The sequence below is a fragment of the Meleagris gallopavo genome, chromosome 28 (genome assembly GCF_000146605.3).
Source record: "Meleagris gallopavo isolate NT-WF06-2002-E0010 breed Aviagen turkey brand Nicholas breeding stock chromosome 28, Turkey_5.1, whole genome shotgun sequence".
In the NCBI taxonomy this organism is placed as follows: domain Eukaryota; kingdom Metazoa; phylum Chordata; class Aves; order Galliformes; family Phasianidae; genus Meleagris; species Meleagris gallopavo.
The window spans coordinates 3,302,436-3,320,608 of NC_015038.2; the positions used below are offsets into that span (position 1 = coordinate 3,302,436).

General features: G+C 49.4%; 2 protein-coding genes across 5 annotated transcripts; one reads left to right on the top strand and one right to left on the bottom strand.

Moving 5' to 3' along the window:
* Nucleotides 1–148: 148 nt before the first annotated feature.
* On the top strand, nt 149–9,833 carry PI16 (peptidase inhibitor 16). 3 transcript variants are annotated; one of them, XM_019623262.2, is made up of 7 exons: nt 149–740; nt 1,092–2,540; nt 4,352–4,570; nt 5,068–5,177; nt 5,943–6,031; nt 6,451–8,049; nt 8,435–9,833. In XM_019623262.2, the coding sequence occupies exons 2-7, from the start codon at nt 2,280–2,282 to the stop codon at nt 8,575–8,577; spliced, it is 2,421 nt and encodes an 806-aa protein (XP_019478807.1). In that variant the 5' UTR covers nt 149–740; nt 1,092–2,279; the 3' UTR covers nt 8,578–9,833. The 3 variants fall into 3 exon arrangements, with proteins under 3 accessions (XP_019478807.1, XP_019478806.1, XP_010722535.1); XM_019623261.2 differs by having other exon boundaries at nt 149–437; nt 538–2,540; XM_010724233.3 differs by having other exon boundaries at nt 149–2,540; nt 8,438–9,833.
* Nucleotides 9,834–11,896: 2,063 nt separating this feature from the next.
* Nucleotides 11,897–17,278, bottom strand: LOC109371073. Of its 2 annotated transcripts, none has more exons than XM_031556982.1 (2): nt 13,409–17,278; nt 11,897–13,318 (listed from the first exon to the last, which is right to left on the bottom strand). In XM_031556982.1, exon 1 carries the CDS (start codon nt 17,023–17,025, stop codon nt 16,102–16,104), a length of 924 nt encoding a protein of 307 aa, XP_031412842.1. In that variant the 5' UTR covers nt 17,026–17,278; the 3' UTR covers nt 11,897–13,318; nt 13,409–16,101. The 2 variants fall into 2 exon arrangements, with proteins under 2 accessions (XP_031412842.1, XP_031412843.1); XM_031556983.1 differs by having other exon boundaries at nt 11,897–13,323.
* Between the last annotated feature and the right edge of the window lie 895 nt (nt 17,279–18,173).

Below are 18,173 nucleotides of genomic sequence, written 5' to 3' on the forward strand. Positions count from 1 at the left end.
AGGAGAATAAAAAGAAAAGTTTTTACTTTTTGCAATGAAATGCAAGTGTTACTGCACCTGTCCCCCTTTCCTGATTCTTATTTTTCATGTTGTGTCTCAGCCATGGAGGGGTCATTCAACCCTTTTAGGACACTTTGTGGAAACGTCGTTTTGAGTGAAAAGTTGGAATACTTTGGAAAATGTTTTGCCAGTTTTAAGCTGGTTCCCAAAAAAAAGGTGCTGCAGTGGCACTGTCTGTCTCTCCCTCACTCCTACTAACAGCGTCTGTCCTTCCTTCACAATTCAGCTTATTTCAGCCAAACACTGACAGAGGGACAGAAGTTGATAATTTCCAGAGCTGAGTAAGGCAGGCAAAGGAAAGAAAGCTCCCACTGCTACCAGGATAATGTGCAAGCCTTGGTAGGCACCCAAGGAGCCACATTGAAGACCTTCAAGACGTAAGTCAGTAGAAAATGAGGCTTTGCTGCTTCTGCGGTGCAAACTTGGGCCTTTTTGGAGCCCACCAGTGTTGAGCTGAACCCTTTACACCCCCATCAGGTACCGGCATGGAACTCCTGTCTCGTCCTGAGACTGCTGGCTCCCAGGGGTGCAGCAGACTGGAGTGAGCAGCAGGAAAGCTGCATTCCTCACACGCTTACTAATGCCGGCTGGACATGAGTTTGTCAGCTCCAGGGTGGGGCTTGGACCTCGTGCTGTTAATCTCCACGCTTCAGACACTGGCTCCAGAAAGAGCCATTAGGGTAGGTTGGGAAATTGTGCTGCACCCCCCTTCACCAGCAGCCGTGCCTGACCTTGCCAGATGCACTGGCTGTTACTCACGTCTCTCCATGAGCCACGTGCCCTGCTTGTGACTCTTCCAGACCTGTTTTCCCCGAAAGCACTGTGTGTCCCAATTTTTTTAATCCTCCTTGCTTCAGTAAGGTCTGGTGAGGATGCTGTAGTGCCAGGGGCTGCTTAAGGCTTAGCCCTTCATTTCTGCATCACTTTGGAAATACCAGTAGGTTCGCTGAGGTCTCATCACTGCCTTGTTCCTCATCTGCCAAGCTGTGGTGAGCTGGTGGGACTTGAGTCCTGATATTGTTCCTTTCTAGTTGTTTCTCCAGGTCTTCAGAGATGCAGCAGAGCTGTTGGAGTGTCTTGTAAAGGAGATAGATTTGCCTTGACCCAGACTCCAGGCCTGATGTTGACCTTAGCAATAAATGTGAACGGTGGTGAGCCGTTAGCTCCTGCTTGCAGAAGTTGTTGGGCTACTGAAAGCATTTTAGACACTGGACCTAATAAAGGAGTAGTTAATATGCGGAGGTAAGATCTGGTGGGGATGTAGGAAAGCAATGGAGGCAAGAGAGGTGATGAGAGTGGTCTGAAGCAGAAGGGCAACAGTAAGGCAGGGCCTGGAGAGCTGGGAGGGGAGGGGGGAAGGCAGCACTGACTGTGTGTGATGAACTTAGCTCTGCTAGCCAGAGCTGCCCCCCAGCTGATCCTTCTGAACTGTCTGTGATCCCTGGAGGCAGCTCCTGCAGTGGAGCTGGAAGGAGGAGGTGTGAGGGTTTCTGCAGGACTGTCTCCAGCACAAGTGGTGCAGTGTGTGACTGGGGACACTGATCCTGAGCCCTCCAGGTGTCTGGCTGTGGCTGCAGCCCAGTCTGTCCCTGCAGAGCTCATGGTCTGCTACTCCAGACAGACTTAAAGGCAGCTCTTGACTGCTAACTCCCCTTTTGGGGGCAATTTTGGCTCTGGATCTTCTTCTTCCTCCTTATCCTCCTGATGACACAGGGAAGAGACATCAACCCTCTGCTACCTCTTCTTAGAGGGATGGAGGGGGCAGGAGGCTGTTCCCCATTGCCTGCTGCTTTCCCCTGACACAACCAGTGCACAGAGATAGGAGATGGACAAGGGGAGCCCTTACAGCACTGCAAGCTGTTCTCAGCAGTTGCCTTTGTTTCTAGAAGCGCCTCAGTGACCGAGGAACACCCTTGTGTAAAACAGAGCTCTGCATTTATTTGTCAGTTGTTTGGGTTTTATTATTATTATTGTAGTTCAGGACAAAAGGTGGAAAAGGGACCAGATAACAGATGGTTGAGGTGATGTCTGACGTTTGGAGCAGCAGAGACTTACGTGGAAATGCCAGTGCAGGGAATTAGGATTGATGCACAGGGTCTGCCTTGGGGAGTGGACCAAGGGAGCTCTTTGGCACTCTATCCACTTCTGCTTCTCCATCAAGTCTGATATGTGAGATGGGTGTGTTCCATGTGGCTCTGAAACTCCTCTAATAAAGAACTATGTTTCCTCCCCGATCTTCAAGCTGTTGGGTGTTCCTTGCTTTTGGGAGGTGCTTTAAATCTGACTGCCAGAGCTGTGGGCTGCTAAGAGCAGAAGCTGTCTGCACGATGCTGAGCTCAGGTCTTTCTCCTCTTTTCCTGTTGCTCACAGCACTGGAGCTGAGCTGGTCCCTGACTGATGAAGAAAAGAGGATCATCTTGGATGAGCACAATAAATATCGCTCGCAGGTCTCTCCTCCTGCTGTGGATATGCTGAAGATGGTAAGTGGCTTTTATGGCAGGGAATCCCAGAGTGGAATGGTGCAAGGTTTAACCTTAATGCCTGCAGGAATTGGGTTTTTGTCTGGGGGAGGCAGGGCAATAATTGCTTAGAGCTATTGATATCAATGGAGGGGTTCCCCAAATTGCCTCTACAAGGATGAGTTTCTTTTCATGTGTAGAGTTGACTGATCATTTTTGGAAGTTCCTGAGCACAGTCTGTGTCTCCTGATGCTCTGTGAGAGCAGAGCAGCTTTCACTCATGTGAAGCTCATTCAGAAAGGCAGGTGTTGCCCTGAGCTGTGGTGCTGAGCAGGGCTACACAGCAGAGGGGGAATCCTATGCCAGCAGCTGGTGAAGCTCTGCTCCATGTGCTTCATTTACCTTTGCAGCGATTGGGATCCAAAATTCAAGGGTAACCTCCAGGTTGTTTGGTTTGGGCTTTGTTCCGTCATGTTCCTAAAGCACCACGGTTCCCACGGACGTAGCAAGATGCGGAAAAGTCAGGGAATTTGGAGCTAAGCTCTTAGGGAAAGAATGAGGGAAACAATTTCCCACATGTCTAAAACGTGGGTCAGGATCCTAAGGTTGGTGGCGATTTGGAAGCAAGGATTGCTGTAGCAGCGGTGGCAGATGAGATGCTCCCCTCTGCAGGGCTGCATTGTTTCTTCATTTAATCCAATCTCCTTAAACACACGGGACCTGTGATGCTTCAGATCAGGAGCACCACAGATGTTTGGTGTCGAGCAGCACTGACAGTTTCTTGTTAGAGGAGTTCCATGAAAGCACCGTTCTAACCTTCCTCCCCAGGACACAGTGCTGCTTGTGCCTTCCCCGTCTCTGACCTCACCTGCAGCTGCACCACGTTTCTGTTTGGGTCTGGTTGCTGTGGAAATAGTTAGATGATGGGGGGATTCAGAGCCTAAAGCCATTTCTTTTAAAATGAGGCAAATGCTGCAGGTGCAAGCTCACTGTTTATGGAGCCCAGCTCTGTGCCAGAGGGAAATGGTGTGCGTTTCCCAAGCAGAGTTTCCAGCCCGTTGCTCTCAGCCTGGCTTGGGGCCATGGTGGGAGGTCAGCTGGCTCTCTGTCCCCCACCCAGATATTTTGGTGTTTTCCCCACAGTGCTGCTGCTCAGGGGCTGCCCTTGTCCCCTCCACACCCCGATGGCCAAATGCCCTGCAGCAGAGCTGCGTTCTGTGCCACTTTGCACCCTGGCTCTAGCCAGGAAAGCCCCCTTAGGACCCTCTGTTTGCTGGACTCCCTTCCAGCCTGCTGCAGAAGCAAAGCTCCATCAAATGGAGCAAGGATGGTCAAAGCAGCTGCAGCACAGGGCTTCCCATTCATCTCCCTGCAAGAAAGCCTCTGGGGCCTCAGCTGATGGGGGGCCACTGCTGCTCCCCGTGCTGGAGGAGGCTCTGTGCGGCTGCCAGGGGAGATTTGTCCTGCTCCACTCCCATCCTCATCCCCACTCCTGTGTGACCCAGGGTCTTCTTGTCCTCCATCTGACTTACAGCTCTCCATGCTGAGCTGAAGGTGCTCCGTGCTGACATTTCAGGTGCTCCAGGCAAGGCTGAGAATCGTGCTGCTGTGCTGATCTAACCCTGTTTGATACGTTTGGTTTGTGCTGGGATGGACTGAGGAGCTCCCTTCCCCCATGGACTCCTCAGGGGGCACTCAGGGCACCCACGTATTGAGTAGGGATTTGAATATTCTGAATGGGAGAATCATGACCAGGCAGCTCAGGAGTCCCTCTTGTGTGTGTCACAGAGCCCCATGTCCCTCTCCATTTACTGACACTGAGCTCCTTGCAGAGCTGGGACACGGAGCTGGAGGCCTTTGCCCAGGCCTATGCAGAGAAGTGCATCTGGGACCACAACAAGGAGAGGGGCCGACGGGGGGAAAACCTCTTTGCTATGGCCCCAATGCTGGATCTGGAATTCGCAGTGGAGGACTGGAATGCGGAGGAGAAATTCTACAACCTGACGACTTCCACGTGTGTCTCCGGGCAGATGTGTGGCCACTACACCCAGGTACCAACCTGCTGGGGCAGAGGGGAAGGTTGGTGGGGAAGGAGCTGTATCAGAGCCTTGTGTCCTCCCGGAGTCTTTGCAAAGAGATGAGGAATCTGTGCTGGGCACCAGCCAGGAATCACTGATATAGGGGGACCTGGGCACGGTGCCTTTTGGATAAGACCTCTTTGAAAATAGCTCTGCAGCTGTTTTTTGGCAGTGCAGCAGAGCTGGGTGCCAGCTTGCCTCAGGCAGAGATGAAATCTGAGTGTGTCTTTGCAGTGTGAGTGAGTGGTGGGAGTGGAGAGGAGCGTAGTCAGTGGTGGTGAGTGTCAGGATGGATCTATGAAGGAGCCCAGGATCAAAACAGAGGTGGTGATGCTATGGAGTAGAAAAGCTGTGGCCCTAGGCTGGGAAGGTGCTCCAGACAGATGCAGCTTCCAAGGCCAGAGTATGGCCTGTCAGCAAGGCATCTGCCTTCATCATCACCTCACCTTCACCCCTGGTCTTTATCCTAGGTGGTCTGGGCAAGCACGCACCGCATTGGCTGTGGGTCAAAGTTTTGTGAGAAGATTGAAGGAATTGAAACAGAGGACATGTACCTGCTTGTCTGCAACTATTATCCCCCGTAAGTCCCGTGCTTCACATGATTTGGTTCATCTTGGTGGGGCATCTGTGCTGGAAATGCCCTGCTGCCAGTCCCTATAGAATGGCAGGAAAAGCCTTTGGACTTGCTCAAAAATAAAGGCAAAGCAATTTTGAGAAAGCCCTTTGTTATCTTGGGTTGGTTGTAAAGGAAGGAAGGGTTGTTTGGTGATCCTTATCCACGATTGTGATTCCTGCGCTCTGGTTCAGCTCCTGGCACAGACCAAGGAGGGAGCTCCCCCAGAATGCTGCCCAAGGCTGGTGCTGCAGCAGCTGAAAGTACAAACATCACCTGCTTGCTCTGTGCCTGGAACTTCCCAATAGAGCTGTGATAGCCTGGTGAGGGGGGGAACATGTTTTCTACCAGCAGAATGGAAAGATGTGGGAGGAAGGGTGGGTGCCTGCCTGTGAAGCCCTGGGATTAACCTCGGGGATCACTCACTGAGATGGAGAGCAACAGCAGACCTTCTTAGGAGTGACAAAGGCGTGTTTCCAAATGCCCATTGACTGCTCTTTTATAAGGGGCAGTGAAAGACCAGGTCCACAGAACTGTTTCCCCTGGTTTTAGCAGTCTTGGGTTCAGGACATGGATCAAACTGTGCTGATCCAAGTGTGTGGCAGAGGACACGCTTTAATTCTGAGTTCTGTTTTGGCTGGGATACTCCAGTTGAATCAGACTCCCTCTTTGGGATGGGTGTTTTCTGCCCTGTCCTCACATTTTCTTTTTCTTGGCGTCTTCTGCTTCCAGGGGTAACATGAAAGGCCGAAAGCCATACAGGGAAGGACCCTCTTGTTCACAGTGTCCTGAGGACAGAGTTTGTGTCAACTCCTTGTGTGGTAAGTGAAGCAAAGCCATGCATGTGCCTTGTCAGGCTGTTGGGACTGAGACCCCTGGGTTGAGGTCCGTGTTCTGAACCTGGACCAGCAACTTCAGGTCTGGACCATGAGACATCACTTGTGATGGCAGCCCCTGAGAAAGGTCAACTGCCAAAAGATGAGGAGGATCGACAAGGACCTCAGACCTCCCATAGCCAGTGGTTATTGCTCCATGATGATGCTCCATTCTTAAGGGGAAGGAGGTTGTGTAAAGGAGATGAGATTTCTCAGTGTTGGGAACTCTAGAGTGGGAGATGGCCCAGAGTGACCTAAGCAACCTCTGGCTGCTCCTTCTGTGCGCTGTTGACTTTTGTTGGCCCTGATTAGTTGAGGCCAGCTGACCCCTGTGCTAACCCACGGCACTTTTCATCTCTTACCAGAACCCACTATAGAAGAGACCACTCCACCCTCTGTGACAACAAAGGCAAGCCCATCCACCCCAGTCACACCAGAACGCACTACACCAGCACCCACCACAGTCCCGGCCAAGCCAGAACCCACAACCATGCCCTCAGCCACCACACCAGTAGCCAGCACAGCCAAGGCAAAGCCAAAACCTGCTACAACCAAGCCATCATACACAACACCAGTACTCATTACTGCTACATCCAAGCCAAAACCCACCGTCCTAACAACCACCACTGCAGCCAAGCCAGCACCCACTACACCAGAATCCACCACCACCACACCAGAACCCACCACCACCATGCCAAAACCCACAACAACCACCATCACAACCACCACTACAGCCAAGCCGGTACCCACCACACCAAAACCAACAACCACCACACCAGAACCCACCACCACCACGCCAAAACCCACCACAACCACTACAACCAAGTCAGCATTCACTATGCCAAAACACACAACCACCACTGCAGCCAAGCCACAACCTACTACACCAAAACCCACAACCACCACTCTAGCCAAGCCAGTACCCACGACACCAAAACCCACAACCAGCACTACAGCCAAGCCAGAACCCACCACCACCATGCCAGAACCCACAACAACCACTACAACTAAGCCAGCACCCACCACAACAAAGCCTGTAATGACCACACCAAAACCAACTACCACCACTACAACCAAGCCAACACCAACCACACCAAAATCAACCACCACCACTACAGCCAAGCCAACACCAACCACACCAAAACCCACCACCACCTCTAAAACCATGCCAACACCAACCACACCAAAAATCACCACTACAACCAAGCCAACACCAACCACACCAAAAATCACCACTACAACCAAGCCAACACCAACCACCCCAAAAATCACCACTACAACCAAGCCAACACCAACCACACCAAAAACCACAACTACAACCAAGCCAACACCAACCACACCAAAACCCACCACCACCACTACAATCAAGCCAACACCCACTGTGCCAAAACTCACAGCCACCACTACAGCAAAGCCAAAACCTGCTACAGCCAAGCCAACATCCACCACACCAACATTTACCACCACTACAGCCAAGCCAACATCCACTGCTATAACATCAGCAAAGCCAGAATCCACCACCACAACAAAGACAGAACACACCAAAACTGAAAGTCCCGATTATATTGCAACAACTGGGTTAACACTTTCCTTTGAGCCCACGTTAGACTCAGATTATAGAGTATTTCCAGAAGCAGAGTCAGATACTGAAGAACCTGTTGCCTCCTTAACTACGGAGAATCCAGACTTATTAGAAAGTATGGGCACAGCCATCAGTCCCAAATCAGTCCCAGAAACAAACAATGGTGTGAAAGAGGATGAGAAAGAGAAATCAGCCTTCTCTTCCAGTCCAACTCCATCCCCCAGCCAGATTATTCCAGAGATCAAGTTAGGTTTCAATAAAGCTGAGCTCATAACCTCCTCAAAGTCAGTGGTCTCCAGCCCTGAAGAACCCATCTTCATGCGTTTAACGTCATCTTCCAAAGAAAAGGGGCAGAGCCCTGCTTTCCAGACCTCCCTCTCAGGTAAGGTAATTGTGGAGTCTGTCCTGGCATGGACATGCAGACGTTGAGTGATCCCCAAGCAGCATGGAGCACACTTGGGAGGAACCAGTATCAGACTGGTCCTTTGGATCCTCGTCTTTGATGTGGCACAACCCTTTTCCTCACTCTTTCCCCTAACACTTCAAGGGTCTGTTTGGATGCCTGGTTTGTGAAGCATGGATTTGTTTACAGCCTGCTCCTCACTAACACCCACCAGCTGTGTCGTGTCTCCGTTGGATCTGTGTGCTGCTGCCTTGCACCTCGTGGTGTCGTCGTGCACATCCCCGGCAGACCTGCATGAATGGGAGTTTCTCTTTTGCTCACATCTTCCCCTCTAACTCTGTGCTGTTTTTTTCTTTTCTGCCAGCAGATGCCCTGAGTGCTGAAGAGCTGGAGACAAACTCAGACCATGAAGGCAAGCAGCAGCCCACAGCTGGAGCTCCCAGTACCCACAGGGGCCTTTTGCTCTTCCTCCTGCCCAATGTCATCCTGGTGGGCCTTCTGCTTTGAACAGTCTTTCTCAGCTGTCCCTGCACCGGTCGCCAAGGCTTTCTTCAGCATTGGTTGTCCCACCACCCTGGTAGGCTTGGTGGACACCACGGACAGTTCAGGTTGACACACTCTCTTCTTCCTCTGGCTCACCCGCTCCAGCCCTGCTGTGCCAAGGGCTACTGGCCATCACATGGGCACTCAGTGCCCTTCCTGAGACAGCCCAGGGGCAGGAGGGTGTCTGCCATCATGCTAGTGAACTTGGGCACCAATACTTCTCCCTTCTTCCCAGTCAGCCTGGGCTTCTGCTCTGTTTCCGATAGGAGACGATTTTGTCCTCATTGCCCTGTGTGGCTGGCAGGTCCTGCTGCACCACGTCCCAGGGAAAGCAGAATGCCCTGGAAACCCAATGGCAATGGGACACGGTGGTTGGTTTTGGTATTTGTTTGGAGGCAAGACACGATCGTTGAGTCTGGTGTCTGTGTATCAGGATGGATTTCTAACAGAAATGCTCTCTTTCTCTCCTCGTGTGTCTGTTTGTCTCAGTTTTGGAGAAGTGTCACCTCTTCCTTCCTTGTCCAAAAATGGCATTTTTGTCCACAGAAGAGGATTGTGTTTCCTACTTCTGGTAGAGCTATGGCCAGTGTCTAGACGTACTCCTTCTCCTGCCATCCCTCTGCAGTCTTTACCTCCTCCCTTTCTTCTGCTCCAACAGTTACTCTGTTGTCATGCCTTTATTGTACGCGTGTGCCTGCACGTGTGTGCCTGCACAGAAGAAAAACCCCCAGCACTGGAGAGGAGTTGCTGCTCCTTTCTTCTGCACGGCTTCCCTCTTTGCAGAACTTAAGCGTATGATGTATTTGCAATTAGATACAGAGCCTGGTTGATGTATATATGTGGATCCAGGAGGAAAAATAATCAGGTCTGCTGGTGCAATTTCAGCTTGAGAGAGCCAAGTGAATGATATTAGAGGGTACCTGTGGTTCCAGGACTTGTTGCAGGATGGCTTTCATTCTCTGGAGCACTGTGTGTTGTATTCCTCCATGTTTCTGCTCTATTCACCTGAAGATTCCCAGTAGAGGCTGTTAAATATGGGATGAGTTTTGCAGACCAGCAGAAGGGATGAGAAGATCCAGTCCTTCTCTGGTTGCTGCATTCTTTGGTTTATTAAATAGATGAGGCGGAGATAAGTCCAATATCTGAGTCCTCCCCCTGATGCTGTGTGCTGTGCATCTCCAGAGCATGCACTGAATAAATCCTGTTCTGAAAGTCTGTTGTGGGGCACGTAGTGTCTTTTTGGGATCTCCAGAAGTCGGCTTGTATCTGAAAAACAATCCTGGTTGTGTGTTTCAGTAGAATTGCTGCAAATCACCGTGGCTCCTTCCAAGTGCCTGGTGTTATTATTTTTTGGCTTTTCAAAAGCAACTGGGTGCTGGGTTCTGCAGGATTGCAGCTTTTTTATCTTTTGGAACTCGATGATCTTTAAGGTCCCCTCCAACCTAAGCCATAATTCTATGATTTATGTTTTTAGCCCATTTAAAAGCAGGAGGAGGAGGACATTCAGCACGATGTAGGGAATATTCCCCCAGCTGAGTGCTGAGCAAAAATGTGTCTCCAGCAGGAATTTTTGGGCAAGGAAAGCAAGAGGAAGGGAGCTCAGAGCAAAAAGAAACCAAGATGAAATTAATGCTGGAGTGCTTCTGGTTCCCTGCTACGAGGCCAAGCAGCCTCCTCCCACCCCAGCACGTCTTCATCTTTGTGGCAATGAAAGAAGCTAAATGCAATGTCCTCCCCTGTCCCTTCCCCACAGAACATCACAGCACCCAAACTGCAAGGAAGAACCCACAGCACAGGGATGATGCTGACGTTGGACCTTTGCTTGTAGCTTTGAGGCTGCTCTGTGCTTCCCCTCTCCCTGCAGTTCTGCTGCAGAAGCACAGCAGCACGGCTCCCTGATAGGAAGCAGCTGCCCGTGGGGTGTTTTTAGGTCATGGTCACTGCTAACCCTGCTGAATGGTGACCAGCAGATGGCAGTGGGACAGTCATTGCGGAGCAGTGAGCAGCTTTGACCTCACTGTACAGTGCTCTGTTTAATCACAAGCATCAGATGTAGTTAAGAATCAGATTTTAAAATAACCTCTCATCCGGGTTGTTGCGTGGTCTCGTTGCAGGCTGAGCTCCTGCAAGCTGCAAGGGGAAAAGAACCCAGCATGGAGCTGCTGACAAGTGACAGAAGTACAGCCAGAGCAGCTGTTATAAGGGCCTGCAGCCCTGCCAGAGGTAAAGCAGGGACAGAGCTGCGATGGCACTTCAGGGCTGCAACTGTTTGCCCATCTGGGTGAAGGAGAGCGTATCATTAATTCCCTACCAATGACTAAAAGAGCAGAAAAGTGTTTCTCCTCCCAGCGAAATGACAGCACTTGGTCGACATAGGATTTGTTTTGCAGTGTTGGGTGCCTCCCCCTCTCCTACCTCAATAACCACTGTGGGGCTCAGAGCAGCAGTAACAGAGTTTGCATGAGCCCATGCAAAGCATTCCAGAGTTTTTTAAAGTATTTTGTCTTTTTTTCTGGTTGAGTTTTCTTTTCCTGAAAGTTTTGACACTTGCAGTCATGGAATGGTGCAAGCACTATTTATAGAGTTCCTTGCAGCAGCAAATTCAAAACTAGAAGGCAGATTGTCCTTCCTCTTCCCCCTGTGCCCTGGGACAGCGGGGCTGAGCGCTGCCAGGGTGGGGATTTGGAGTGGTTTGGTTTAGTCCCTAATCAGGAGGATTTAGGGAAGGAGGGAAGGCAACTGCATGGCAAACATGGATTGAGAGTATGGTTGGTAAGCAGGGAAGGGCATGGAACATCCAAGGGAAACTTGTGAAGCGTTTCCAGCTCTGTTTCTGGGGACAACCTGGAGGATGCTCAGCCACTGAAGTGAGCTGGTGGGAGATTCCTGGAAGGAAAGGAGCCTGGCGAAGCTGCTGCAGGAGGCTGGGGGCCCAGAGTCACGCGAGGAGGAGGTTTCCATGTGGCCATTCCTTCCTGGTATGGAGGATCCCTGCTGGACGGGGCCTTGCTGCCTCTGTGGAGGTCTGTCACAACAGAACTGCCCCATTTCCCATCCTGGGCCCAGAACAGTGCCTGCTGACAGCAGGACCTACAGCCTCGGCTGCTCAGCCAACCCCACCTCCCCCACAGCCTTGTCACGTCCTGGTTTCCCCTTTGGGCTCAGGGCTTTGGTCACATGGAGGGTTTGCTGGGTGACACACAGTCAGGAGCACCAGCCAACCCTGGCCCCAGTTCATCAGCCATGCTTGTTTCAAGGCAGTAAAAGAATTAAAATAAAAAAATACAATAGTCAAAGGAAGTTTATTTTCACAGAAGAGTATTTCTAGTGGTATTTTATTTGTGGTTTTCATCTCATACCGTTTTGCTGCTTAAAATTCTTTGCATTAACATCAGTGCAGTGGATGGGGAGTGTTGATTTTGTTTGGGACTCACAGGATTAATCCTTTTCCAGGGTACACCCCTTAAATATGAAGCTGTTGTGCTGCCCTGTTCCCATACTTGTGCTGCTGTTTTGGTACCTTCTGAGCAATGCTGGGGGTAGAAGCCCTTCCCCTGTTAGGGGGTGAGAATGTGTAGAAGAGAAGCGAGCTGTAGCTTTGTGTGACAGGTCCCCATGACTCCTGGAAAGCCAGATGTATGGAGCAGAGGGCTGCATTCCTCTGCTGCTAGATACTCCAGCATCCCCACCCTCCAGCTGTTGCCCAGCCTGAGGAAGTCCCATCCCAGCCTTGCTGAAGCTACGCCCTATCCCAAGAAGCAGAGGAGCCTTAAATGAGCTGCTTCACTGATGGGAGTCCCATAGCCCAAGCAGCCAGGTCTGAATCGCCCCATGTTTCACTTCCAGGGTGAAATTTGAGGGCTCCAATTTCTTACTGCAGCTCTCTTCCTCCCAATTCATCTGAGAAGGTGCCCTCGGTTTGCCCTTGCTCCTCAGTGTCTCACATCTCACGCGTTTCCCTGGCAGTGAGATGCCAGTGATAATGTCCGAGACATCCTTCAGTCTTGAGAAACTGGTGCAGCCCTCATCGAGTTACAGTCCCTCCTGTGATCTGGATTCTATTTACTCTGGAATGTGACAGAGGGGTTGTCCCATCTGCTTCTCACAAAGGGAAGAAATAACCATTCTCTGTCCCTTGTCAAGTCCAGAGCTCTGAAGCAGGCTGTCATCTCCTGTATCTGCTCTCAGATATCAGTGCCACCTACCTGGCAGGAACAAGAGGGATTAGGACTTGCTGCCTTTGGCATCTCTCTTTCTCACCTGTCTCCTGAGGAGGACGGGGCATTGGTCTGAATTGTTGGCTTATTTTACGTAAATACATAGGAGCCCTAATCTCTCCAGCAGGGTTTGCATGTGAGTTGGGTTGATAGAGATTATCAAATCAGAAAGAACCACCCTCTAACTCTGTCCCATGGGAGAGCTGGAAACTTGTCCAAAACCAGAATGTACTTCCAGGGGTCAACCAGCCAAAATCTGATCAGCTCAGGGGGCTTTGAGTTTTTGGGCTAAGCCAGTTCATTTCATTGTTTCTCTTGCAGCCATTAAAAATGAGAGATACATTTTTCTTTATGTAGATATTCTGTAGTTATTCCCTGGAATAACACAATCCTGGATGCTGCAGGAGAAGACCCACCGTGTTATTCAATGGTGCCATGTGCTGTTTTTGCTCCTCGGTGGCTGAGTGGTATCTCCTCTGGTGGTATTGCTGCTCTTCAAGGAAGGCAATAGACTGTATAGTTATCACCTGAAATGGGATAGAATCCCTCCCACCAAACTATACAACCTACTACCTCACCTCCACAGAGCAGTACAGAGGTCTGGTGTGATCCCCTGGCTTTGTGGAAGGGCAGGATTTCTTGCACCACCTGTCTCCATGCTTTGTGTCGAAGCAGATGAACTGAAGATCTAACTGTCTCCTTAGGAAAGACAGTAGATTGTATAGTTAGCTCAAAGGGAGGATAAGACTCCACAACTATTCAATCTACTACCTCAGCCTCAAGGACAGCTTGGGACCATTGCCATCTAGGGCAATGAGATGATCCTTATCCAGGTACTGACTGCTCAGTGGTTCCTGTGAAGAGAAATGCATAAAAATTCATCAGACTTTGTGCTGCTAAAAGAAGCAAGTCTCATACTCAGCCTTGTCGTGGAGCTCACTTTCCTCCTTATAGCTCCTTCAGTCCACTTGGACTATAATATATCCTTGGCAATCATGCAGGCTGCAAACTTTATGCACCCAAGAGCTTATGGAAGCAGCAAATCTGCAGATTGAGCCCAGGACCATGCACACAGCAAGCACAGCCTTCCTGAAGCCGCAGCAAAACCAAATAATATACAGGCAAGCTGACCTCACCTCTTGAACACACAGCATATCTAGAACAAACCTGCCAGACTAGATAAAATAATCTATCAATTTAGCTGTTATGCACTCCAGGGAACTGAGCAGATTAGAAATAACTGAGTACAAGGAAGCTTTTAGGCTGCACATGTAATGGTATTGAGTATATCAAGGCAGATCTCATTTCCCAAACAAATGAGAGCAACATGCAGGTCCTTTAATGCTATAGCACAGCCAGGCACTATTGGCGTGGAGCAGAGACAAGCTGGCTTCCCCCCAAGCCCTTGGCTCACCTTCTGAGGCTTTTTCATTCTCTGTACACCTAACTACAGATGCAAGGTATTACGCTGGCAGTTTAGAAGATGTGTGTGGTTCTCTTGCAATGAGAAAGATTTTCCCTTAAAGATTAAAGGAGGATCTAAGGAAAAGGGAGTCACCAGCAGCACATTAAGGGGCTGCATGTGCAACACAGCAGAGACCCGAAGGACTTCCCAAAAGAACTCAGTGCTGTGAAGCAGGAGGGGTCCCATCTGCCCACAGCTGGAAGGGAGATGCAGGGGCTAAGGCATAGCCCACCAAAGGGACAGAGGATGCCTAATTAATTGTGTTTCCACAGCTAACAGGCAGCAGAGTGCATGAGCGAGATACCCAAAGCTCTGGTCAGCTATTGTAGCTGGGATCCCCAAGGTGAGAGTTTAAGATGGGCAGGAAAAAGGATATCTCTGCAGCGAGGCTTGGAAAGTGCCTACATTCCTTCACCGAGCTGTCCAGAAATTCTTCTCAACTAGCAGTCAGCACAGCCCAGTTAATTCTTTTAATTTCCTTTGACAAACTCAGCCTTGGGATGACCCACTGTGCCAGGCCATCTGGCCCAGGTCTCTCCCTGTGTGATAACATATAAACAGTGTCAGAAAATCAGCGTTGCAGGGTTAATTCCTATAGCATTAAAGTACCCAACCCATCCACGGCGCCAAGCGCTTTGAATCCCAAACAGCCTTTTGATGGTAAATAATATTCTTCCTGTTTTATTGGCTTAGCAAATGATGCACAGAGGTTAAACCTCCCTCCTTAATGCTTAATGCAGCAGCAATCAGAGCTTTGCAGCATTTACCATCAGGAACGGAGGGATTCATTTAGTCAGAAGTTTAGGAGTTAGGCTCAGTGATCCTTGTGAGTTCCTTCTGACTCCAGGTTTTCTATCTGAAAGTGTTTTAGCTTCCCAAAGCTTAACGTGGTGCCACAGACACCAACCAGAGGAGCAGGCGTTTACAGACTCACTTTTGATAACACTGCAAAGAATAGGAGTTTGGGTTAATATCAAACTGTGGATGGGAAATTACATTACATAGCCCCTCATTTCCATCAATCTAATTATATGTGGGGAGGAGAAAAAAAAAATCCCTTCTGACTTCTACGAGTAATCCTGAAAACAGGAGATTTAATTATGATAATTGTCTTAATGAGTGTAGATTTCAAGAATACCAAGCTGCTGACACTGCAATCCTGATCCTGCCAGGACCTATGAAGAAAGCAGTCAAATAGGACAATTTAGAAATGCTGTAAGGATCAGTGTGACTTTCGTGGCCCCTGCACCATTGTCACAGCTGGTGCTGTAACGATGGCCCCTCTCCAGGATGGATTATGGTCTAAAGATGAGGAAAGAAGCAGCAATGTGACCAAATCTGCCAAAGATCACAAGATGAGTCCATAGGAAAGCTGGCAGTGGGACCACCCTGGGCAGGTCCTGCTCCTGTCTCCAGGCACCTTCCCACCACGATGGCTTCCCAGTTTTCAGGCATAAAACCTTCCCTTCCAGCACACTGCCGCTGAACCACTCCATTTACAAGTGCCTAAATGCAATACTGCACTGCAAAAATCTGCATAAAACAGCCAAAAGGGTCTACAGGGGTCAGGAGCCCATACCCCAAAGCCATCCACTGCCTTCTGAGTTCATGAAACCTGGAATTTTGGAAGATTTTTAGACACTTGACCTCTGCGAATCAGAAAAACACCATTTTCTGAGCACAGATTTTTGGGGAGCAGTACTGCCGTTCTCCCACTCCAGACCCATTCCAGGGCATAAAAATAAGCCAAATGTGGGATAGGAATTGGAAGGTGAATGACAGCTAGGTTCTTCCCAGCAAGATCCTTCATGTAGGTAAAATGTCCATTCCATCCCGGCTTTCCTGCTTGTATTTTGAGATGGAAAAGTGACTGCAGCCAACAATGGGGACCCCCAGGAGATGCCTCATGGTGGACCCACAACTGTCTGTGGGTCTGAAGGCCGAAGAGGCCCAGCAGAGCCTCTGCCTTTCAAATCGTGGTGGTACGGAGCTTTGGAAAAGAGCTTGAACAGCTTTGAGGAGCTGATCTGGCTTATTAAGGAGAACTGAATGAAATGGAGGAGGAGGGGGGAGGAAACCATGCAACAACAAGGTCGCTCCGTTCAAAGCAGGCGCAGCTTTCAGCCTTTGTATAGCAGCAGCGCTGAGCTCGGTGCCAAAATGTGCCGGGCACGGACAGGACTTCCCAGAGGGAAATGCTGAGTTTCTGAGAGTCCTTTCAGCCCCATGGAGCCACGGCAGGAGCAGGCAGAGGGAGGCAGGGGAACACAGAGCTGCCCGCAGCCACTGCCGGCTCCCACAAAATGGCTGCCTGACGGCCATTTTGTCGCCGTGGCTTTGCCGGTGGGGAAGGCCGTAGTGACATGGAATGGGGAAATGAAAAGCAAATGGACAAAACGAAAAGGGAAAGAAAAAAAAAAAAGAAAAAGAAGTTGGGAAAGTTTTCGGGAGCTCCTGATGTGTGCAGTGATGCTGTGTTCTGGGAAAGCAAAGTGGAGCTGACCCTGGGGCCGAGCGTGAAGATGCGAAAGAGTTAATTGGAGGCACTGCAAAGAGGCAAAGGGGAGATGGACACCAAAATTGGGGAAGTTCACCCCCAAAACAGCCCCACATCTCAGCAGTGCTTTCCTCTGTGTGCTGTAATGTTGTCGGCAGTGCTTCACTTGTTTGTATTAAACACTTATTGTTGTATGAAACAATTAACAGGTATCCTAATGGATTCCTGCTCATCTGATAGGGGTTGTCTCGAGTTCTGTCAGATGTTTGTCAACCTCTCAGTCCTCGTTAATCAATTTGGTGTTTTTATCTACAATATGTGCATCTGTAACATGCTCCTAATGCTATTTATCTTTGATTAACCCTTCGTAAACCCATTATTAAGGGTTGGAACAAATCCTGGTCAATCAGCATATCACATACACTTTCCTGAAGGAAAAACAAAAATTCCAGATTTTTTTTTGTCACAAAATTAAAAACAAGTGCTATTGATGTTTCATAATTCCTTTGGAAGAGTAAAAATCAAAGGGATAAAAGGAAAAAAAAAAAAAAACTTTTAAACTGCTCTGTGTTCAATTCTATCGGATAATGCAATTCTATAAGATAACACGATGCTACAGGATAATGCAATGCTATAGGATAACAGAATTCTATAGGATAACAGAATTCTATAGGATAACGGTATTGTATAGGAAAACACAGTGCTATAGGATAACGGAATTCTATAGGATAGCTGAATGCTATAGGATAACGGAATTGAATAGAAAAATGCAATGCTTATAGGATAACAGAATTCTATAGGAATTCTATAGGATAATAGGATGCTACAGTATGATGGAATTCTATAGGATAACGGAATTCTATAGGAAAACGCAATGCTATAGGATGACGCAATGCTATAGGACAACACAAAGATCTACGCAGAGAACATCCTGCAATATTGTGTAGGACTCTTCCATTAATTCTGCTCTCCTTCAGTTCAAAACCTGCTTGCAAAAGGCTCATGTTTACCCCTAACATATATTTGGACCAAAACATGGAATTTGCGACGCGGTCCCAGCGCCCACCTATGCACCCCAACTCCAAGACCACCATTTCCACCACAATTGTCCTTTTGTAAGAAAGCCAAGCGGATACGGAGGCAAATACCTTTCTATGCAAGGACAGCGATCCCCCCGCTCCTGCTCTCGCTCCCAGCATCTCTCCAGATGTCCAGCAATCCCTCCAGGAGAGGTGAGACCACCCCAAAGCTGACCCACAGCAGAGCCGATCCCCATTATGTCACCAGAAATCCATTCCCCTCTGCCGTCTGGGAGCAAAGAGCCACGACTGCGAACTGTGAAGCCATCCCAGCAACTGAGGGAAATGCAGAATCACTTAAA

Bases quoted from the DNA above. Each gene is read 5' to 3' on its own strand.
- PI16 (XM_019623262.2), top strand. From the start codon at position 2,280: ATGTTTCCTCCCCGATCTTCAAGCTGTTGGGTGTTCCTTGCTTTTGGG. The intron at 2,541-4,351 runs GTAAGTGGCTTT...AGCTCCTTGCAG, and splicing joins CTGTGGATATGCTGAAGATG to AGCTGGGACACGGAGCTGGA. The intron at 8,050-8,434 runs GTAAGGTAATTG...CTTTTCTGCCAG, and splicing joins TTTCCAGACCTCCCTCTCAG to CAGATGCCCTGAGTGCTGAA.
- LOC109371073 (XM_031556982.1), bottom strand. From the start codon at position 17,025: ATGAGCAGGAATCCATTAGGATACCTGTTAATTGTTTCATACAACAAT.